At 34.3% G+C, this 25415-nt stretch overlaps 1 protein-coding gene across 1 annotated transcript in view; it reads left to right on the top strand.

Annotated features, from left to right (window-relative positions):
• Positions 1-25415, top strand: part of TMEM232 (transmembrane protein 232) — a 205809-nt gene that overhangs the window by 89287 nt on the left and 91107 nt on the right. Inside the window, exon 12 of the mRNA XM_027869187.1 lies at positions 21943-22181. Within this exon, the coding sequence (XP_027724988.1) occupies positions 21943-22181 (239 nt within the window). The remainder of the gene's footprint in view (positions 1-21942; positions 22182-25415) is intronic.

Genomic DNA, 25415 nt, shown 5'->3' with positions numbered 1-25415 from the left:
TGGGAAATATGATTCAGGAGTAAGAAAAGAGAAGAGGTCAAAGATTTATAGGATATACAGAAGACATGTTTTTATATCAAGAATGCTTTCTTTGAGCAGTGGCTGGAGTAAAATTTATTATGCTTCAGCTAAAATAAAAAAAAGATAGGAGTAATAATTATGATCTCAGACAAGCAGCAATAAAAGAAGACATAATTAAAAGAGATAAACAGGAGAATTACATTTTTTTTCTGAAAGGTACCATGAACAATGAATTAATATCATTACTACATATATACGTACCAAATGGCCTAGCATCTAAATATTTAAAGAAAAATTTACATAGAGAGAAATAAGAGAGTAAAACTCTAATGTTGAGGGGCCTCAATTTGCCTCTTATCAGGCCTAGACAAATCTAATGAAGAAAAAAAATTAAGGCCTAGAATAGAATTTTTAAAAGTTAGATGTGATAGACCTCTGAAAATAATTGAATGGGAATATAAGGGAGTATAACTATTCTTAGCTATGCATGGAATCTTCACAAAAATTGACCATATATTGTGATAAAAACCTAACAAAAAAAGAATGAGAAAACAAATATTTTACTAACCAAAATGCAGTAAAATTATATTAAACAAAATGATATTGAAGTAAAGATCAAAATTAATTGGAGAATAACAGTCATAATGAATGGGTGAGTCAAAGATCAATACATAGGAACTTTAATTTCATGAAGGATAATGGCATCTATGAGACAACACACCAAAATTTTGTGGGTGAACTAAAACAATACTCAGTAAAAAAAAAAATTCTGTCCCTGAACACCTTCATCAATAAAAGAAGGAGCAGATCAATGAATTGAGTATGCAATTTAAAAATTAAAATTAAAAATCAAGTTAAAAATCAAGATTTAAAACCAAAATAGTAATCCAGAAAATCAAAGAAAAGGTTGATAAAATTGAAAACAAAAAAAAGAATTTAAAAGTTTTTTTTTTTAAGCAATTGGGATTAAGTGACTTGCATAGGGTCACACAGCTTGTAAGTGTCAAGTGTTTGGTCTGAGACTGGATTTGTACTCAGGTCCTCCTGACTTCAGGGCCGGTGCTCTATCCACTGTGCCACCTAGCTGCCCCTAATAAGTTGTTTTTGAAAAATAAAAGAGCAGCCATTATCTAACTTGAATTTTTAAAAAAAAAATTAAATTATCATTTTCAAAAATTAAAAAACTTATTTTATAACAAATGAAAGAAATAAGAGAAATTATTTTGCCCAACTGTAGGCCAATAAAACTGACAATCTAGTTGATAATATGATACATGTTGGATATTTATAAAAATATAAATTGCCCAGATGAACAGAACATGAAATAGAATACTTAAATAACCAACCCTCTCTTAGAAAAAGATATTTAACAAGATGTAAATAAATTCCTAAAGAAAAAAAAAACTTCAAGACCAGATACATTTACAAGTGAATCTTCTTAAGTATTTAAAGAAAAATTAATTTTAATACTACATAAACTGCTTGAAAAATAGGGGGAAATGGATCCTTTTAATTTCCTCCTGTGATAGATATATAGTCTTGCTATCTATATCAGGAAGAGTCAAAACAGAAAAAGAAAGCTATTGACCAATATCCCTACTGATTATCAGTGCAAAAAATTCAAAAAATTCAAAATACTCTCAAGGAGACTACAGCAACTCATCACAAAGATTAAGCACTATGCCCAGGCTGGATTTATACTAAGAAAGCAGGGGTGGTTCAATATGAGGAAAAATATAAAAATATTTGACCATATGATGTTGTTGACAAAACAATAAAAACCATATGATTACATCCGTAACTACAGAAAACTTTTGATAAGATCTAATATCCATTTTATTTTTTAAAAACACTAGAAAGCATTGAAATAAATGGATTGTTCCTTAATATGGTAAGTAGTATTCATTTAAAACCAAAAGCTAGCATTATATGTAATGAGGATAGACTAGAGGACTTTCCAATAAGATCAAGGGTAATACAAATATGTTCTTTATCATCACTACTTTTTAATATAGTTCTAGAAATGCTAACCATAGTAATAAGACAAAAGAAAGAAATTATGTAAATAAACATAAGCAAAGAAGAAACAAAATTATCACATTTTGTAGATGATATAATAGTTTATTTAAAGAACCCTAAGGAGTCAGTTGAAAACTGTTTGAAACAAAATATCCTGCAAAGTTGCAAGATATAAAATAAACCCATCCAAAACATCAGTGTTTCTGTATTTTATCAACAAAATCCAGGAGACAAAAATAGAAAGAGAAATTTCATTTACAGTAAGTATAGAAATGTAAAATACTTAAGAGTCTACCTGCCAAGATACACAAAGCAACTATATGTAAACACAATTAACAAAATACTCTTTACACAAATAAAGACACATCTAAATGGAGAAATATCAATTGCTCATAGGTACGCTGAGGCAATATAATAAAAATGGCGACTGAAATTAATTTATTGTGTTATGCCAAGAAACCTACCAAAGAATTGCTTTATAGAGCTAGAGAAAAATGACAGAATTTATTTGGAAGAACAGAAGCCCAGGAATCTCCAGGGAATTGTTGAAAAAAAAAAGTGGTAAGGCATCGGGTCTCTTGTGACATCTCAAATTAGGCTGCAAAGCCGTAATTGTCCAAACTTTTTGGTGTTGGCAGTGGAACGGATTAGGTACACGTTATAGAGAAACAAATGAGCACAATATCCTAGTGCTTGATAAACTGAAGATCCCAGCTATTAGATCAAAAGTTCATTATTCAACAAAATCTATTACAAAAACTGGAAAGCAGATCAATATCTCCAAATGTATTCTAAAATAAGCCCTAAATTGGCATATGACTTAGACATAAAGAGTGACATCATAAACAAATTAGAAGAGCAAGGAAGAAATTACATATCAGATCTGTGGATAGGGGAAGAATTCATGACCAAACGAGATAGAGAGCATCACAGAAAGTAAAATGGCCAATTTTCATTACATAAAATTATTTTTTCAAAAGAAAAACAATTCAGCTAAAATTAGAAGAGAAGCTAACAATAAGGAAAAATTGCAGCAAATTTCTCTGATAATGGTCAAATTTTTAATGTACATAGGGAATTGATTCAACTGTATGAGAATAAGAGCCTTTCCCCAATAGAGAAATAGTTAAAGGATATGAAAAGGCAGTTTTCAGAGGAACAAATCCAATATGTCAATAGCCATATTTTTAAAAATGTTCTAAATCACTAATAGAGCTATGCAACTTAAAGCAACTTTGGTGTATCATCATATACCCATCATATTTGGCAAAGTTCAGAAATTAAAAAAGAAAAAACAAATATGAGTGGGGCTGTGGGAAAACAGGCATATTAATGTATTTTGGTTCAGTGATTCTGGGAAGTGGTTTGGAAATATGTTCCCAAAGCCATTAAAATGTGAGCTAGCAATACCACTACTAGGGTCATATATCAGAGATTAGTGAAAAAGGAAAAAAGACTCATATAGACAATAATATTTAGAGCAACTCTTTTCATGGAATTAAAGAATTAGAAAGTGTGAATGTGCCCATCAGTTAGAGAATGGCTGAAAAAGTTATGATATATGAATGTGATAGAATACTACTCTACTGTAAGAAATGATGAAGGGAATGTTTTCAGAGATTCCTGGACAGATCTGTATGATTTGATGCAAAGTGAAATGAGCTGAACCAGGAGAACAATTATATAATAAAATAGCAACAATATTGTAAGGACATATAACTTTGGAAGACTTAGTTTTGTCTATCTGAATATGAATATAATGTTATTGTTGTTGTTTTTCTGCATTTACAGATGTAAGGACTAACATTTATCTTGCTGAAGAGTAACTTTTTAAAAATCCCATAATCTGAATTACTAGACATCTTGCTATGTGGCCTTGTTTATTTGCTTTCAATGTATATGTTTAATAGCTTGGTTTTTTTTTAAATTGCCATTATTTTAGCATGTGAGAATGTTAAAGAACATATATAACAATTGTTTTCAACACTTCTATCAAGTTAATACTCTTTTTTTGCATCAATTTAATTACTTTTACACTAAAACTTGAAAATTTTTGTTTTTTGTTTTCAGAAGTGGATAATCTCTTTCTGCCAGTCAGATGTTTAAGTTGCTTCAAAAAACAAAGCAGTCAAAAAAGCTAAAATTGTTGTTATTCGGGATCCCCTTTGGGAGTGCTCCAGGACTTCTACTTAGCATGAATATGTTCAATTTTCTCAACAAATCATTCTATCACAATATATAGGATTAAGCACAAAGAAATTTAGTCTTTCCTTCCTCTGGCTACATTTGTGTTTAAATGACTTAAAAAACAGGCAGTCCTAATATAAACAGGATTAAGTATGATACCTAAAACATTTAAGAATTTATAAATTACTAAATATTTCAGAGAAGTTATGAGCCAGATTTTTCCATTTAAGTATCTATAGCTGCCTGTACCACTCAGTTCTTCTACCCTAGTTCCATTTCTGAAATGTTTATACTTTGTATCTATATTTTAATTCACATGCTAAATGTGATGCTTTGATGTGTTTTGTGGAATCTCCTTCTATAAATATTAAACATATAACCGGATAGAGAAAGCTTTGACACAAATAAAATCATAACACAACTATTACAGGTCACATGAGCCTGTGTTTTGAGAAATCAATTACACTAAAATTTTCTACCTTTTCTTATATACTGTAGGTGAAAGATGAAACAGATTGTGACTTTTCTCAATTGCATATGTTTGTATTATCATTCATTAATATTTATTTGCCTGTTTATCAGGGTCTGGCAGTGAAAATGATGCCACTGTGAACATGATCCATACACCAAAACTGAATCCAAATTTGTTGACATTGTTAGCATTTATTTTCATTCATCATTCAGAATTGTCTTAGGTTCAAGAAAAGAATATTCTCTTCATTGAAGCTTTTCATAAATACTAAGCAAAAATTTTGGAATACCATAAACCTTGCTAGTTAAGCTTGTTAAGTAGCCTGTTTCTAGAAGAGTACAGATAAAGGATTATCCTTTCCCTCTATTTTTAGTGTAACTATATTTTTGGCTATGTATTTGAGCAGAATAGTGATGAGACATGAAAGTGGCACAAATAGTTAAATAATCTTATGTTTATGCCCTTTGGGGGAAAAAAAATCTTATCCAGTAATTTAAAGGATATTATCATTCCACAAAATCAGAAATAAATCTCATAGCCATTTTGAGAAATAGATATGCATATTTATTTCTTATTACTAAAGGAGAAATTCTGGATATATCATTAGTCTGGCAACAAATATATATATATATATATATATACACATATATACATATTTGACATTCACTTGGATAATGTTGTTTGGTCTCAGTTCATTAGTGCTGTCATCTTGGTAAAAAAATCCAGTCAAAGATTTTGAATTAAGTCAAAATGCAAAATTTGAATCCCAATGGGAATCACTCTACTAGCAGTGTTCCTATCTTCCCACCTATGCAAAGCTAGTCACATTTTAGTAAACTATAATATTCTCATTGCTACTGGAGAGCACTCAAAATATGAACACACTGGGGCAGCACCCCTGACCCCCAAGAGTACTAATTTTTCTTTCAAGTTTTGACTCAAAAGTGGGTTTACTCTTTTCCATTACCTGAGTCTTAATCTTAGAGATGAAATAACAGTAATAATGATAATGATAATAACAATAAAAACAACATTTACATAGCACCTGTTATGTGCCAGGCACTGTGCTGAGTGCTTTACAGATATCACATTTGATCTTAACAAAATGCTGAGAGGTAGTTGTTATTATCATTATCTCCATTTTTCTGATGGGGAAACTGAGGCAAACAGAGGGTAAGTGACATGCTAAAGATCACACAGCTTGTGTGTGACTGGATTTGAATTTAGTCTTTCTAACTCCAGGCCCAACCCTCTTTAGACTGTGCTACCTAGCTATCTCAAGAATATTAAAATCATTTTGCATGATCCTTCTTAGACTTCTTAGGAGGTAATTCACCGGATTCTCTTGCATTTATATCTATATTTATTCAAATTTGTCATCATTGCTGCTTTAATTAATCTTAAATGAAAAGGAAAAGAGACAAAACTGTCTGGCCAAGTAGAGATAATCATTGCTTACTTGGGATTTGTTCTCCACAATTATGACATCAAAAGTGAGATTCCTGGTGGTCAACCCCAGTAAACTTAAAGGTTTTCTGAGACCACAGAAGCTAAGTCTTTGTGATCTCAGGATTGAGCATGGGCCGGGCCTGAACAACACAAGATGAAATCAAACACAGTTCAGGTCAGAAGTAGTCAAGACCTCAAATTAAGACTGAAGACTCCAGTGTCCAGAATGTTAAGGAGCTGTGTTTGGCCTTAGCCCAGAGAAAGACTGAGGAAGAGTTAGTTAGCCCAGGTCACCCTGATCTACAAATGAGTAATCTCCTTGGCTTGATCACTGGAAGATTTGATAAATAGCTTCAGTTAGTTAAAATCTAGTTAAAATTAGGCTGGTCATTTGACAAAGTTCTCTCCTTTTTCTTCCTATATTTCTCTTCAACCCTTTTGTGATGCCTGGTCTTTAGCCACATTGAGATGGCATAATGATCCAGCAAGGGCCACCAGTTAAACCTTGTGACCTGAAGGGAAGGGACTAGGACCCAGCTTTATCAGATATCTGTGTCTTGTCCTAGTTAGTTGGTCAGACTGGCTAACCAACATTAGTTCACTCATTCACTTAGGACTACCCCAGATTAGTGAATGAAACGTAAGGTGAACTTTGATTGGGGTTTCTACTTCAGAAGTTTTCTTGGGGATTTTTGAAGGGGGGCAGCCAGTTGGCCTTAAAAATTGCTGTAAAAAAAAGCACAGAAAAGGAGCTTTAAAGGGTGGAAAAGATTAAGTCAAATGCCTAAAACAAGTCTCCAGGTAATGGGTAATATAAAGAGCTGGGTATTATTCTCACTGATCTTTTGATTAGACTTTCACGAGGAGATAAGGAGGAAAAACTACTAGATACTTACTTTTTCTCTGCTTTCACTATCCTAGTCAGGTTGGAGATTGTATAGATAAAAGACGGAGAGAAAAGAAAGTAAATCTTTTTTCCTGGTTTATGGAAATTTACAACATTATAAACTAGAGACTAAAGTTGTAACTGAAATGTAATATATTTACTATAAATGTTCAAAATATGGTTAAAGGCTTTGTAACTGCTGAAATACCTTAGTGGATTTTTTTGGAGATTTGTAGCTTCCTTGGATAAGAATATGGAGAGATGGCACAGGCCTCTATTTCTCCCTCCCATCCCTGGAGGGTGATAGACTGATTGCTTTATAAGAAGGTGATTTCCTTGACTAGAGAATAAACAGAACTAAGCTAGTTTGAAATGATTCAATACAATGTAATCACTTAATCACCTTTATTAAAATAGACTATGCAACTTGAGAAGTAGAAGTTTAGCAATTAATTGGTAATGTATAAGGGAATATGTACAGGAGAAATTCAGTGGAGTGTTAGATGAATCTGATTTAAAAAAAAAAAAGATGAACTAAGAAAAGTAGTGACAATAAAATAAAATGCCAAATCACAATGTAACAAGAAAGATGCAGTTTTGAAGTTTGTTGGGATTTAATCAAAGTCCACTGGAAGGGGAAAAAAAAGTGCAAAATAGAAGTTATAGGTAAGTAGAGATAAGAGCAGAATGGATAGAAACTTCAAGGTGGAAGTCTGTTTGCACTGACAGTGTGAATGGAGAGTAATGTAAAATAAGGGTTTGGAGTGGGAAAGAGAGGTTTGAGGTTTTTTATCTCATTGAGATAAGAAGACTATGAGAAGCTTTTTGGAGAAATGCCTGGTAGCAGTTTCAGATAGATGACATTCTATCAAGTTATAATGTTTACCAAATAGAAACCATAGAAATAAATTTGCAGCATGGAATTATTTGAGTATAGCGTACTAAAATTCTGTCCTTGAAAGACCATTAGAAGGGTATCCTAATCTTTATTACAAAAGAGGCAGATGGGAATGTGAGACTGCCACTATGTATCTTTGAAAGTGAACTAACAGAAACAGTAAGCTCTATAATTTGAAGTGTTAGCTGCTAATGAGCCTTTGGAAAATTGAGAGTTTGAATTTTACCATTTGTGATTATAAATCCAGTTTTGTACTGATTGAAGTTTGTCCTGAAACTAAATTATAATGTGGTCTCATTTAAAATGAGATGTGTTTTCCTATTAAGATAATTGTGTTAGATCAGAACTTAATGCAAAATGTACTTGATATTTAGCATTAAGGTTATATTCTAGGAAACTGCATTGATCAGGAAAACCTGACTTTAAATCCAGTCTGACACTTAATAATTGTATGATCCTGAACAAGTTACCTCAGTTTGTCTCAGTTTCTTCATCTGTAAAATGGGGCTAATAATAACACCTATCTCCCAGGGTTGTTGTGAGTATCAAATGAGATCATACTTGTAAAGGGCACCAAGCTTGGAATATAGTAAACTCTATCTATCTATTGATTGATTGATTGATCTGCAATTATTATTATTATTACTTATGTTATTGCTAGGCTTCTAATTTTTCTTTTATTGTAATTTTTGAGACATCTAACAATGTTAGAAACACTGTTAATTTGAAAAATGATACCCAGAGGGTGATACCATTGTATCACTAGAAAATTAAGTTCTCTCTTAATACCATTAGATTATTAATTGAGCTGTTAAAGAATATGGTCACAATATTTGAAAACTGTTAAATATTTAATGGTACCGAGTATTTAATTAATGCCATTAGAATACGAATTGAGCTGATAAAGAATGTAGTCACCATTCTTGAAAATGGTTAACCATTTAATTTGTTATATTTTGTTTTAAAATGGGTAATAATAACTTACTGTTGGGGGGTGAGAGTAGAAAGTACCACAGACCTGTAAGTTGTCTTTATCTGAGAGGTTCCTTGGGACATTATATTTGGGCAGGGTCCTAAGATCTTATCAACCTTACTGGCAGCATGTTATGAGATTCTAAATTAATGAAGTGGTTTGATGAGAAGCTAGAATGTCTCATAGCTTACAGGTCAAAAGGACTTATAAATTTCTTTTTTTTTAAGTGATTTTTATCTGATTATTTGGTTATTGCTTATGAAAATAATGAAATTGTACCTGGAGTATTATGTATTGAAGTTTCATCTTTGAGATAATTTCATATCAATGGACCCTAGTTTTGAAGATTTTGTATTTGCCTGAGAGATTAATAGGCAAAATGGCTTAGTAGTCTGGAGGTTTACAGGAAGTAGTCAGCATTTTTCTCAGTTTTTGGGTAAACTATCATGTTCATGGTATGTGTTCAACTCCAGAAAGTGGCTATTACTAATTTCTAATGATTGATTTCTGCTCTAGGATGGATTTAAATTGAAAAGGATGAATGAGATAAGGCCTTATATTGCTTATTTTTACCTGTTATGGCAACAACATGAGAAAAATAATAATAATCTAGCCCTAAGCTATGATTAGTAGAACTTGCTATTTTAGATGAAATCTCTTGGGATTGTAATTTGATATTTTTCTGAGTTTTGATTTCAGGTATGATTTTCTGAGTTGCCACTAAGCTAATAATCCACCATTCAAGGGAAATGTCATGTGCTGCCTGAAGGGAGTGCAGTCTGAGAACTGCTACAGGTCAATATCTGTGCCTAGGAAAGTTGAGGAGACAATCTTGCATAGGCTAAGATAGGAGCCTCTTAACTCACTTTCTCCACTGTGTTCTTTCCTTTCTGAACAGGTTATTTTCCCACCTGGTCTGAGCCTGACTGCAATACCATAGAACTTTGCTGCATGATTAGATTTTCCAAAATAAAGATTAACTACTACTGTTACCTGAAATCAAATAGGAAATCCTTTGAGTATGTTTTTGGAATAAGTTCTCAAAATTGGATTAATGTTTTACCTATGAAATTACATTAGTAGTTGTGTAAGGAAAATTTTAAATCATGGGTTTTTCCCTGTTTCATAATATTGAGAGACAGAAGGACTTACAGACCTTCATGGATCTTTTTTTTTTAAGATTCTTCCTTCAACTTGTAGATGGCATTGTTCATATTACATGCAGAGTTCAGGTAAAGATAGAAAAGCAAGTGGTAATATGAAAACTGAAATTTTCTGAACTTCTAAGTGAATTATGTGTTCCTAATTTGATGATCTCATAGTTCTGTGTTTAATAAGATTAGTTCTATAAAGTTTGAGCTGGGTTTTAGATTTTAGCAACATAATCTAAGGAACCCCTACAATTGACTTGAGACCAGAGGAGCCAATCAGGCAGCTACGTGTGTATATATCTGGGACTCAAACAGCTGGCACTCAGGATGAGAGATAATAATTAAATGGATATTTGAAGTGGGTTACCAGGAACAAGAAGACTTTGTGCTATTTAATATTGATGATCATTGTTGTCCTGCTGTCTCTTTAGTGTTTTTTGTTTTATGTTTGCCTTCTAGAGGGTATGCTCAAGTCCATTTTATTTATTTTTCTCATATCCAGGACCATACCTCCTGCAGCTTTCATTAACTAAAACCCTGTCTTCTGTTAATATTAATGTTACCTGACCAAAAGCTGACTTATGCAAAAATAATGTTAACTAATAATGTTAACTATTTGATATTCCTCAGATAGAAGCAGGAAGTTTGAGCTTCCCAAAATAATTTAGTTATTTGTTAGCTCAGCCTAGTTTTCTTTATTATCTTGGTGATAATTGTGTCCATTGTGAACCCTCTAAATGTAATTTAATCTGTTACAAGACTTAGTTTTCCTAGAGAGTCTGCTTAACAAGGTTTTCCCCCTTTGGGCATATATGATTATTTGCTTAACTAAGTTTATTCAATTTTTATTACATTGAAGGAAGCATTTTGATTTTTTGTGATACTCATGGACACATGTCTTCTTTGCTGCTGTTGCTTTCAATGCCTGGTAAATCTCCCTATATTGTATAGTATGCTTGTTTCCTAGTATAAGTTTTAGCCCAAGAGGCTTACTCAAATCGATTCCTCTGACCAGAATAAGTTGGGAAAATTTTATCACCAATCCAGCCCCTACTCTTCCTTAAAGGAATTCTTTCAAACTCTAGGCGAGATAGGGAGCGAAGAGAATGTCACCAATAAATTGGATTATTTTAATGAATGTTCTCTGAGACTTTAACCCAGTTCTCTATTTCTGTAATTATGCTTCCATTAGTATGAGAATGTTGGACTTTTAAAAGTTCCACTAGAGAGGAACTTGGAGAAAATGCTTCATTATTTTTTATTTATTTATTTATTTATTCATTTATTTTAGGCAATTGGGGTTAAGTGACTTGCCCAGGGTCACACAGCTAGTAAGTGTCAAGTGTTTGGTCTGAATCCAAATTTGAACTCAGGTCCTCTTGACTTCAAGGCCGTTGCTCTATCCACTGCGCCACCTAGCTGTCCCTATTATTTATTAATATTATTTGAACCTAGTTTAATGTTGCTAGAAAAAATGTGTAACCCCAAGTTTTCAGCAGAGGTCAGGCTGACCTCAGAGACAATTTAGGAAAGCCAGGGCTTGAGGGAATGCTTAAATACTACCCAGGTCTTGTTTTGAGTCCACCCAAACCTTGTGTTTGGGATTTCCCCAATTAGATTGAATATTTTTACTTACCTGCTGATAGACAACTCAAGCAACCTTGCCTGGGGAACTGCCCATCTCTGGAAACTGTTTATGTGCGTTTAGTGTGCTGATATTCTTGTCTGAACTCTAAATAACATAAATCTCACAGAGACTTGAAGAGGGAACCACATCTATTTCTAGCTCTCTCCTCTGCCAAATGACTGAATAAAATCATTCTAAAAACTTTTTCAGGTTTTGGGGTTTGTTCTCAACCAATAGAATGCCAAGGGAAGAGTGAAGTTCCACAGTGTGAAAGGGTTAACAGTGGAACCCTCAATTGTTTGTTCACTTTTGCTGTATTGAGACATTTGTATTTTTTTATGGAGTAGATTGTCTACTTTTCATTGAATCAACATTGATAAAATGAATGACTTAAAAAGATTCCAGCAAGGAAGATAAAGATTAAAGATAAAATGAAAGCATAAGTGAACAAAAAGAAGATGATACTTCTGACACTGCTTCTCCTAGTACAAACCACACAATAATCAGTCACACAACAATAATAATAATAATAACTAACACTTGTATAGTACCTGCTTTTCACCAGGTACTGTGCTAAAAGCTTTACAACTATTATCTCACTTGTTCCTGACAAAGGGGAGGTAGGTATTATTATTATTTCCATTTTTCAGATAAGGAAACTAAGGCAAACAGAGATTAAGTGACTTGCCTAGGTATACACAGCTAGTAAGTGTCTGAGGCCAAATTTGAGTTCAGAACCTCCTGACTGCAGGCCCAGAGCTCTATCCACTGAGACACCTAGCTGCTCATGTGTGACATAAGAACAATAATGATCTATCTAATCAGATCTGACAATAAGTCCACTTGTTTAAACTTGGAATTTTCAAGATCATTTGAACTACATTCATTACCATTAATGATGAACCCCACCTAACACATATATTGTGCCTTTGGATATGTTACCTGTTGATAGGAGGAAGCAGGGTTGTGCTGGAGCAAGCTTGAACTTGCTTGGCTGATTATTAAATTTTAAGTATGAGCATTTACAGAATCAGTAAATGCCATAATTTAGGGCTTGATTCATTGTTTTGTGGATTGTATAGACTTAAGAAAGTGATGGAGAAGATATTGTACGTACAGTTGTGAAACATCTACTAGCAAACTCCTATAATGAAGTAATCACAATTTGGCAAAGTATTTAGAAACTAATTCCTCCCCCCCTTTTTTTGGAAGCTATTTAAGTATCATTTATAAAAGTTTTCATAAATGCACACCTTAAAAACTTGGAATTTTCTAACCTATTTAAAATTTTCTAAGTGAATACTTTCAGTGAGTTTTGGACTTATTTATTAAAATTATAAAACATTCAGCACCTTCTGAATACTTTCCAAGAAAACCTTATTGACATCAGGGAATCATGGAAAATTACTTGTCAAATTTCAACAAAATCTTTTGCCTGATTGTGGATAGGATTTAAAAAAAAAAAAAGAGTATCATGTTTTTGTAAATGTAGCCGGTGATGAACATTTCCCTTTTGGATAGTATATATCTTTGGGGGTTATATTTTTCATCTCTGATAGCACTTTATAAGCAACCCAGGATAGAAACATTTTCAGGATATTGGGCAGCACATGGCAGTTGGGCTTTAAAGTTAAGAAGCTGACTCAGAAGATATAGGTTTAAATCCCTCCTCTAATACTTATTGACTGTATTCTGCTGGGGAAACCACTTAAACTCTCTAGGTTACTCTTTAAGATTATAGGGTCTAGAGAAGTTGCTGACCTACATTGTTCCAGGAGTTTCCTTATAGGAGTGTTCTCCATTACAGTGATTGAAATCAGAGGTCTAGTCTTTACCCTGTATCACAAAGTATTAAACAAAGATTTTCAAAACTAATTAAGTATATATGCAAACACATTTCTCCCACTGTTATTAATAATGTGCACTCCCTGGCTGTCGCTGCTGGAGCGACGAGGGCTATGCCTTTTCTTATGAGAAAGAATAAAACCTTTTCTGATCTCTGACTCAGCCTCCGAACTTTTCATTCTAGTGTGGCCGTTGTCCCACACAATCTACTTTTCCATTTTTTGCCTAGTATAAGGTAGTATTGATAATTAATATATAATTTATTCTTTATCCCGTTATATCCACTGATATTTTTGTTTTTTTTTCTATTTCTAAGAGAATTTTCTTACTATTTTCTCTATTTTGAAACTCACATTAGTCCTTGAAGGTAATCTACACTTTTGCATTCATTTTTAAATAAGGGGATTGAGGTCCAGATAGATTACCTAATTTACTCATGGTCATAAAGACAGCAAGAACTAAGATTTGAACCAGGGGTCTCTGATTCTATATTTAGCATTTTTCCTCTACAATGTATTATAAAGAAAGGCAGGATGGCTTAATGGTTAGAAGCCTTGGAGTCAGAAAGACCTGGATTCAAGTGTTATTTCTGAAATTTATAGCTGTTAGCAATCATGATTTCAGACAAAGCAAAAATAAAAATAGACCTAATTAAAAGAGATAATTAGGCAAACTAGATTTTAATAAAAGGTACCATAGTCAGTGAAGTAATATAAAAAATTACTGTAAATTTCTCTGATAAATGCCTCTTTTCTCAAATAGGGAACTGAGTCCAATTTATAAATGTAAGAGCCATTATAAAATTGATAAATGGTCAAAGGATAAGAGCAGGCATATTTCAGCAAAAGACATCAAAGCTATTTATAGTCATATGAAGAAAATACTCTAAATCACTATTGATTAGAGAAAGGTAAATTAAAATAACTGATACCACCTCACACCTATCAGAAATGACAAATACTAGAAAGGATGAGGTAAAATAGGTACACTAATCAACTGCTGGTGTTGTGAAGTGGTTCAATCATTCTGGAGAACAATTTGGAACTATGCCCAAAGGCTATAAAACTATGCATATTTTGCAATGTTGCTACTAGGTCTACAATCTAAAGAATTCAAAGAAAAAGAGAGAAGATCTATATATACAAAAGTATTTATAGCAACTTATTTCCAACTATTTTGGAAAAGATAATTTTACATCCCAATCCTAAAGAAAGGCAATGCCAAAGAATGTTCAAATTACTGAACAATTGTGCTTATTTCACACACCAACAAGGTTATGATTAAGATTCTGTAAACTAGGCTTCTGCAATATGTGAACTGAGAATTACCAGAAGAGCAGACTGGCTTTCAAAGAGGCAACAGAACTATAGACCCAATTGCTAACATTCACTGGATTATGGTGAAAGCAAGGAAGGTCCAGAAAAACATCTACTTTTGCTTTATTGACTAAAGCTTTTGACTGTATGAATCACAACAAAATAAGATGAAAGTACTAAATCATCTTATTTGACTTTGTTATGCTATTTTTCTCTCAATTTTTATTTGCTTTATTTTATGTCAGCTTTTACTTTTTAAATGCTTACTATATTCTACATTATCTATATATTATACTGTACATTATTTTGTTGACTTAATTAGATAACCATTTTAGTAATATGAATAATAACATTTTCCAAGAGCAGATCTTAAAATCACCGAGGTTATCATTGACATTCATAAAGAAAGAATGATTTCCTATTTTAATCAATAAATGTTTATTAAGCACTTCTTTTGTATCAGACACTGTGCTAAGTACTGGGTATATAAAAGAAGCAAAAGTCTGTTCCTGCCCTCAGGGAGCTTACAGTCTAATAGTGGAGACAATGTACAAACAAATATTTACAAAGCAACACACATACAGGATAAATAGGAAATAGCTCAAGGAAAGTGATGAAATTAAGAGGGATTAGTGACAACTTCCAGTAGAAGGTAGGAATGTAAGTGGGACATAAATACGGCTAGGAAGTCAGTAGTTGGAGCAGAAGAGGCAAAGTGTTCCAGGCAGGCATCAGGGACAGCTGTAGAGAATACCCAGAGACAAGAGATAGAATGTTTTGTTTGTGGAACAGCCAGGAGACCAGTGTCACTGGATTGAAGAGTCCATGTTGGGAAATAAAGGGTAAGAAAACTGGAAAGGTTGCAGAGGGCTAGGTTATGAAGGACTTTGAATGCCAAATGTAGCATTTTGTATTTGTTCCTGGAATCAATAGGAAACCACTGGAATTTATTGAGGGAGGGAGGATAACATGATTGGACCTGAGCTCTAGATAAATCACTTTAGTCACTGAATTGAGGACGAATTGGAGTGTAGAGAGACTTGAAGCAGGCAGACCCACCAGCAGGCTATTATAATAATCCAGGCATGAAGTGATGAGGACCTTCATTGGAGTGATGGCAGTGTCAGAAAGGAGAAATGAGCATATGTGAGAGATGTCGCAAGGGTGAAATCTATAGACCTTGGCAAGAAGATTGGACATGGGGGGAGGGAGGAGAAGAGATAGTGAGGAGTCAAGGATGACTCCTAAATTGTGACTCTGAGAGACTATGAGAGTGATGTTGTTCTATACAGTAATAGGGAAGGTGAGAAGGGGAGGGTTCAGGGGGAAAGAGAATTAGTTCTGTTTTGGACATGTTAAGTTTCAGATGTCTGCTGAACATCTCATTAGAGATGTTTGAAAGGCAGTCTGAGCTGTGACGATTGCAGGTCAGCGGAGGCAGCACAGAGATGGTAATGTCCATGGGAACTGAAGAGATCACCAAGTGAAGTAAAGTAAAAATAAAAAAAGTAAAGTAAAGAGCAAAGAGGGCCCAGGACAGAATCCTAAGGGCAAATAGTTAAAGGGTCTGATTTAGAAGAGGATTCAGTAAAGGAGACTGAGAAGGAGCAGTGAGATAGGTAAGAGGAAAACCAAGAGAAAAAGGTATCCTGAAAACCTAAGGAGAAGAGAATTTTGAGGAAAAGTCACCAACAGTGTCAGAGGCTACAGAGAGATCAAGGAGAATTAGGATTGAGAAAAGGATTTTGGATTTGGCAACGAAGACATCATTAATAACTTTAGACAAAGGGGATTTGGAGGAATAAAAAAAGGTGGGAGCTAGATTGTTAGAGGATTAAAAAGAAGGAAAAGGAAGAGGAAAGAAAGTAGAAGCACCTATTGTTGATGGCCAGGAGATTTGCTATAAAGGAGAAAAGAGATATAGGATAATAGTTAGCAGGGATGGATGATGGGTATTGATGACAATATAAAATGAAGCCTGACAGAATGGGAAAAGGCTGAATATAGATTTAAGTCTATAAATGCTCAGTCTTTGACGTTTTGAATTTGAGGTGGCAGAATGAAGCATGCAATTCATTTATAAGTAGATTATTTTATAACCATAAAAACATACATTAGATGACATTTTAAAAATAACTATTCAGGTTATGATGATTGTGTCATACACAATAAAATATGCGTTGTAATTTAAAAATAAGTTATGGACATCTGCCAAAGAAAGAAAGAAAGAAGACTCTCATCAAGTGAACAAGATCTTCATCTTCTTCCTCTTCCTCTTTCTCTCCTCCTCCTCTCCTTCTCTTCCACTCCCCCTTCCCCTCCCACTTCCTCTGTCTCCTCCTCCTCTTCCTCCTTCTTCCTTCTTTGGGAATGGCTTAGATTGGGCTTAAGCAGAAGTCATCCATTTCTGTGTCATTCTTTGTTTCTTTTTTGATTGTAAATTCTGATTTATTCAAATCTTCTGAGTCAAAGAACTAAGAATTAAGTACATGGCAATGTGTTAATTTATCATAATAGTTCTGCTGTCATAAGAGTATAATTACAAATTTAGAGCTTGAAGGCACCTTGGTGGCCCTCACATTTTAAAAAGTTTATAGCATTCATATTTGTTAAGACAAAGTCAAGATTTTTGTCTGTTCAAATTATATATCATGCCAAAGTGTGTGTGTGTGTGTGTGTGTGTGTGTGTGTAATTTGTTATGAAGGGCAGCTAGGTGGTGCACTGGATAGAGTGCTGGGCCTAGAGTCAGGTGGACCTGAGTTCAAATCTAACCTCAGACACATACTAGCTATATGACCCTGGGCAAGTCACTTAACCTCTGTTTGCCTCAGATTCTTCAACTGTAAACTGTAAAATGGGAAGCCTGGTGAAGGAAATGGTAAATCAGTATTTTTGCCAAGAAAATCCCATTGGGGTCACAAAGAGTTGGACACAGCTAAAAAAAAAAAAAAGATGTAACAACAGCAACACATTTGATATGTGGTATTATTTTTTATTTTTATATACATATATTAGGATTCAAAACACAAAAAATACAAAAAATGGCTAATTGCTAGCATATTATAGTGTATATTACACAATGTCTAACTTATTGTATAAGAACAGAAAGGCATTAGAATGGAGTAGTAAGGAGCTGAACTTGAAGTCAGAAAGCCATGAATGTGAGTATATATTTTGACACATTAGCTTAGTGACCCTGAATAAGTCATTTAACCTCTAAATGTCCGCAGACAACTCTCTAAGGTTATAAAGTGAAGAACAGCTGCTAATTTGCATTAGTAAAGAGAGTTCCTTCTGATACCAATGCAGTCACAGATCTAGACATGTGTATGTGAGTGTGTGTGTGTATTGTGTGTGTAGCCAATGTAGAAACATAGAGTGTCATTAGAAAACATGAAAACATAAATGCAATGCATATATACATACATTTGTGTATATAGTATGGGTGTGTATATTATGCATATAAATCTTTAAGGTCTCTTGAAGCTTTTAATCAAAAATTGTGTGATCCTGGCCACCTGTATGTTCCATATCTATATCTATATGATGTATAATATGTGTATATGTGACAGGTGGCCAGAATCACGATTGAAGATTAAAAGATATATATGTATTATACATAATATGTAAGTGTATATCTATTTATATAAATAAATATGTGGAATGAAAGCACTGGCTTACTTGAGCTCTCCGCTAAACTCCTCCAAATACCTGTAAAAAATTGACTAAACAAATTCTAGAGCAGCAGAACCCACAAAAAGACAGAGTGAAACATATTTCTAGCCCAAGACAACCTGGATGGGTGATCAGAAAGGTCTATCATGTCCAGCTGGGAGAGGAACGCAGCTTGGCGTGGGCATGCAGGCAAAACAGGCCTCAGTGAATCTGGAGCAGGCCTCAGAGGAATGAATCGCGGGTAGCTTTGACGGTTTCCAGACTTCTCAACCCACAAATGCCAAGGAAAAACTTAGAAAGTCAGTAGGAAAAGTCTGTGACTGTGGTGAGAGAGAACCTAGGTCCCAGCCTCAGTTCCTGCACTTGGCTGTGGGGCAGCAGCTGTTTCCAGAGCTTCCGGCCCACAGACTGAGAGGGAATTGAGTGACTGATAAGAGGGGGATTGCAGGGATCTTTTGCTGGTGCTGAGGCAGGATTCTCTTGCTTTGCCTGTGCTTAGATCTGGGTCACAGTTCTGGGTGGTGATCCTGGGGCGATGAGGAGTGCTGATGTGGTGGAGCTTGTAGGGGCAGTGGAGAGGGGATCCTTCTCACAGTTCCAAGGTAGAAAAGAGTGCTTGTGGTCACTCATAGACTACAGCACAGGCCAGGAAAAGAGTAAACACCTCACCCTTGATCATACCGCCTTGGGAGAACTGAAAACTTACAGGTCCCTAGAAGTATCTCTGAAAACAGCTGCACAAAACCCCCAAAGCTTGGGACAGTACATTGGAAGCAGACCCCTACCTTACAAAGTGTTTAAAACTCAAGTAATTGACTGGGATTATGAGTAAACAAAGGTGAAAAAAAAGTCAGACCATAGAATCTTTCTTTGGTAACAAAGAAAATCAAAACATACAACCAGAAGAAGACAACAAAGTCAAAGCTGCTACACCCAAAGCCTCCAAGAAAAATATGAATTGGTCCCAGGCCATGGAAGAGCTCAAAAAGGATTTTAAGAAGCAAGTAAGAGAAATAGAGGAAAAACTGGGAAAAGAAATGGGAGTGATGCAAGAAAATCATGAAAAACAAGTCAACAGCTTGCTAAAGGAGACCCAAAAAAAATACTGAAGAAAATAACACCTTAAAAAATAGCTTAACCCAAATGGCAAAAGAGGTCCAAAAAGCCAGTGAGGAGAAGAATGCCTTAAAAAGCAGAATTGACCAAATGGAAAAGGAAGTCCAAAAGCTCACTGAAGAAAATACTTCCTTAAAAATTAGAATGGAGCAACTGGAAGCTAGAGACTTTATGAGAAATCAAGACATTATAAAAATAAAACCAAAAGAATGAAAAAATAGAAGACAATGTGAAATATCTCATTGGAAAAGCAACTGACCTGGAAAATAGATCCAGGAGAGATAACTTTAAAATTATTGGACTATCTGAAAGCCATGATCAAAAAAAGAACTTAGACATCATCTTTAAGAAATTATCAGTGAAAACTGCCCTGATATTCTAGAACCAGAGGATAAAATAGAAATGGAAAGAATCCAGTGATTACCTCCTGAAAGAGATCTCCAAAGGAAAATTCCTAGGAATATTGTAGCCAAATTCCAGAGTTCCCAGGTCAAGGAGAAAATATTGCAAGTGACCAGAAAGAAACAATTCAAGTATTATGGAAACACAATCAGGATAACACAAGATTTAGCAGCTTCTACATTAAGGGACCACAGGGCTTGGAATATAATATTCCTGGAAGTCAAAGGAGATAGGATTACAACCAAGAATCACCTACCCAGCAAAACTGAGCATAATCCTTCAGGGGAAAAAATGGACATTCAGTGAAATAGAGGACTTTCAACTCTTGATGAAAAAACCAGAGCTGAAAAGAAAATATGACTTTCAAATACAAGACTCAAATGAAACATGAAGAAGTAAACAGGAAAGAGAGCTCATAAGGGACTTATTAAGGTTGAGCTGTTTACATTCCTGCATGGAAAGTTGATATTTGTAACTCATGAGACCTTTGTCAGTCTTAGGGTAGTTAGAGGGGAAAATATTATATGTATGTATTATATATATATATATATATCTATATATACATATAGATATATATATATATGGATAGATAGATAAATAGAGGGCACAGGGTGAGTTGAAGATGAATGGGTGATATCTGGAGAATAAAATTAAGGGATGAGAGAGGATTATACTGGGAGAAGGAAAAAGGGAAAGGTAGAATGGGGTAAGTTATCTCACAAAAAAAAACAAACAGAAAAGGCTTTTACAATGGAGGGGAAGTGGAGGTGAAGGTGAGGGAATGAGTGAATCTTATTCTCATAGGATTTGGCTTAAGGAAGGAATAACATACACATTCAATTGGGTATGGAAATCTATATTACCTTACAGGAAAATAGGGGGGAAGGGGATAAGAGAGCGGGGGGATGATAGAGGGGAGGGCAGATTGGGGGAGGGGGTAATCAGAAGCAAACACTTCTGAGCAGGGACAGGGTCAAAAGAGAGAATAGAATAAATAGGGGGCGGGATAGGATGAAGGGAAATATAGTTAGCTTTCCACAGTATGACTACTAAAGTGTTTTGCATGACTACACATGTATAACCTGTATCAAATTGCTTGCCTTCTCAATGAGGGTAGGTGGAAAGGGAGAAAGGGAGAAAATTTGGAACCCAAAGTTTTAAAAAATAAATGTTAAAAAAAATTTTTTTAACATGCAACTGGGAAATAAGATATATAGGCAGTGGGGTATAGAAATCTATCCTGCCCTACAGGAAAATTGAAGTGGAAGGGATAAGAGAAGGAGGGGCAGAGATAGAAGAGAGGGCAGATTAGGGGAAGGGGTATTCAGAATGCATGCCATTTTGGGGTGGGGGGAGGGATGAGATGGGGACAAAATTTGGAACTCAAAATATTATGGAAGTGAATGTGAAAACTAAAAATAAATAAATTTAAAAAACCCTAAAAAGCATAGGAATAAATAAAGCTTTTCTTAAAATGAATAAAAATTTTTAAAAAAGTAAAAATTTTAAAATGTGCATATTTTTATAAATATGTGTATGTATATCATATATATATATAACTTATAAGTAGCAAAGATCACATGATTTTCAGTTAAAGTTGAAAGGGACCTTAAAGATCTAATTCAAACTCCTCATTTCATAGTTGAAGAAGCTGAGGTCCAAGAGATTAAGTGATTTGCTCAAGGTCATAATTAATAAAAGGCAGAGACAAGTTCTCTGACTCCAAATCCAGCTCTCTGTCCACTCCATTGTGCTGCTTCCATTAACACATATCCCATATTTTAAAACTCTGTCTCTCTTCTTTTCTCTCTGGATTATAGTTCTTGATAATTTATGTGATTGTTATATTGGTTCAAATAATTCCACTGATGTCTATCTCATTTTTCCTCTTTTTTTTTCAATAGGCTGAGCTAAAAGACACCATCAATCCTTTCATTTGTTCAAATATAAAAGCTGAAAGGAACCAAACTTTCTTCCAATATGTAGGATCTAGACTTGCCCAGGCACTTTCTAAACTGTTTTTACCACCTATTGGCCCATGTAGTCTTCTTCTAAAGAGACATGGAAAGGAGCAAAAGCAGATGAAGTATCAAACACCAGAACAAAACCAGATAGAGAAGAAAGTTATACACATATTCTTCAGGTATAATAAAGCCTCATTTATCTTGAATAGTTCTGGTCATTTTATGTGCTATATTTTGAAGGTGTTTGAACAAAACATAACCATTCTCTAGTAGATGCATAGTTTCTGTTTGTTTGTTTTTTTTATAAATCATAGTTCTGTTTTTCACATAGTTTTGTTATTAGTTTCATATAGTTTCCTTTTGTTATTGTCAAATTCGTTGTTTTCAAAGATATAGGAAAAGTTATCCTATAGCAAATTGTTTTTAATTTTTTACAATCATCTTTAATTTAAATACAGAAGTCATTTCTTTTTTTCTAGCATTCACCTGTTGCCTTTTGTGTGTAATAGAATATCTTGCCAAATCTAGACTTTATGTCAAATAGAAAGATGGAAAAATACTCTACTAAGTTGACGTATAGCAACATTGGCATTGTTAGAAATGTGATCATTGGTATGAGTTGTAAATGAATAAATAACCTCTTTAGATTTAGTATTGTAAAGTCTCCTAAGAGAACTTTATAGACAATATTACTACTGATGGTAGAAATTATAGAGAAATATCTCACAAGTGACAATGTCCTCTGTCATTTTTCATAGTTTCATAGTTTTTATTCATAATAGGTGCCAATCTGGCCGATAAATATTTTAAACTATTTAAATTTTCAATTTTATTGATTAATTCAATTATTTAGATATTATTTACTATTATTTATATTACATTATAATTATTGCATCACATAATTTTAATTTAAAAACATAACAATAGCCACAGAATCACTCAAACGAGGCCCTGGCTATTTACAATGTCATCATGGAGTATTATGGAAGAACATGATAATTACCTTAGAGTATGTTAGTCTCAAAAGGCTAGAGACAAATTCAAAATAATCTTATCTTCCATTACCCATTCTATGTAAATTATCCATGAATTTATAAAAATCTTATTCCATTGTCAGCATGAATAACTTTTTGGCAAATGAATTCTATGTGTTTACTATCAAGGAGGAGGAATTTGAGGTCTCATTTTTGTAAGGTTTTGAGGGGAACAGATTAATTTTTATCTCTGCCACCATGGGGTTAGTTCATTAACATATCCAAATCATCTCAAACTTTAAACTTCAAAGTTAACATATCCACGTTATCTCAAGGTTATCAGCACCTTTTTGATGTTCTACTGGTCTGGAACTGTGAGGGTCTGGAATTTGTCTGGAATTTACATATCATAGGACCAGAATCCTTCCGCACTGATTTGGCATACATTAACAGGATGTGAATTTTGGTTAATAAATGATATATTTGTAAATTATGCTCCTTTGATATCTGGGATAGTTTGTGTATGACTTCCAGGTTTCCCCTTTGCAATCTTATTTCCTGATATTGCTCCTTTATACTGGCTACTTATAAACTTACTATACCGATTAAGAAAGGGGTAGCAGTGGTAAGGAGGACCAGAACAAGATACAATTTGAACACACAAAGTTATCTGTTTTATCTTTTGCAATTACCTCTATTCCTTGATTGGTTGAGAGTACATCTTCTACTCAGAGCTATGAGAGGTAAATGATTTGCTACTCTTCTCATTCATTTTATAGTATGAACTATAAAAATAAGGTCACATGTCCATTTAAAATGTATAATGGAATATGGTGAAAAGTATGAGTCTCAACCTAATTTCTGTCAGACTGCTTTTTAGTTTACCTAGCAGTTTTTATCATAAAGGGAGTTCTTTCCTAAGTAAGATGTTTTCTGCTTTATCAAACACGGGATTATTGAGTTCCTTTGTTTCTGAGTCTCCATGTAGTCTGTTCCATTGAGCTATGTCTCTATTCTTTAACTGTTACCAGATGGTTTTGATGCCTGCTGCTATAATATAGATAGAGGTCAGGAACTGCTATTACCCTTTCATCCCTAGGTGTTTTGTGTTGTTTTTTTGTCATTTCCCTTGTTAGTCTGGATCTTTTGTTTATTCCAAATTTTTTTTTATTATTTCATCAAGCTTTGTAAAATATCCCCTTGATGATTTGATTGGCATTAAAAGTGTAACTTAACTTTAGTAATAGTGTTATTTTTAATATATCGGCACAGGCTAGCCATAAGTACTGAATATTCCAATCTAATACTCCAATTGACTGATAGTGGGAAACAACAAAGCAGTATTGGGACTGTCAGTGATTGCTCTGCTGCCTTGGGGTTTCGGTGGGGTTTACATAGGGATATTTCCTTTCTACAGCCTTACCCTTTCTAAAGTATTCCTCTGTCTGGATAGGGGTGGTCCATTCTTTCTCATTTTATGGTGAAGAGGAGGGCACTTCTTCTTGATGTCGATGAGGAATTTCCCTCTGAACATCTGAGCCCTAAGCCTTATCTCCAGATGCAGAGTGTGAAGGACCACCCAATATCTAGCTTAGGGGCCACCTTGATAGTGTTGGCTCTTTGCCAGTATTGGAGTAGATAGTAAGAGCATGCCAAGGCATAGGGTGTTTTAACAAGTCAGCTATTAACTTTTTACAGCAAATTAAAGCTATGTCACAAGCCAAAGTTAGGAGATAGATTGCAAATAGTAAGATAATATTTAGGAGACATCAGAAAACCATCTAGTTCAAGAAACATCAAAGGGTCATACAGAACAACATATTTTAACTACCGTCTGCCCCCTGAACCTTTGATCACCTTAAGTGAAAACCACACTACTGCTGTATATAAGAATTGCCAGTGGTTACCCCAGTTCCACAGGGCTTTCAACAGATAGAATCCAAGAACACATATAGGAACAAAGTTCAAGGCCTCTCTGTAGCCAAGCCTCTCATGAGGTAGGGCTTATTCAGGAAAAATGGTCCTCTAGTGGCGCAATTACCTGGATGGATTCAATTTTCAACCTCAGGATCGACCAGAAGAGGCATTTTAGATATTGAACCTGACTAGGATTTCATCCTTGCAAGGTTCTGGGGCTGCCACCATGCAGAGGGGTGGGGCTTAGGCATCTGACACATAGTGGGCACTTAGGAAATGCTTATTAACTATAATCCATATGGAGATATCCAAGAGATAGTTGAGAATGATGGTTTTGAACTCAGAAGAAAGACATGGTTGAATATGTAGACTGTAATTATCAACATAGAGGTATTAATTGAAGTAGTAGGATAAATAAATTCATCAATAGGGGAAAATGCAGATAGAAAATAGAAAATGAGTTGTAAAAAACATACATAGGCAGGGTGTTCCAGTAGTTTTAGTGTAATAAGTTTTAAGCTT

The sequence above is a fragment of the Vombatus ursinus genome, unplaced genomic scaffold, assembly GCF_900497805.2.
Source record: "Vombatus ursinus unplaced genomic scaffold, bare-nosed wombat genome assembly UNPS02014792.1, whole genome shotgun sequence".
Lineage (NCBI taxonomy): Eukaryota > Metazoa > Chordata > Mammalia > Diprotodontia > Vombatidae > Vombatus > Vombatus ursinus.
This window is presented reverse-complemented; position numbering and strand designations above follow the sequence as displayed.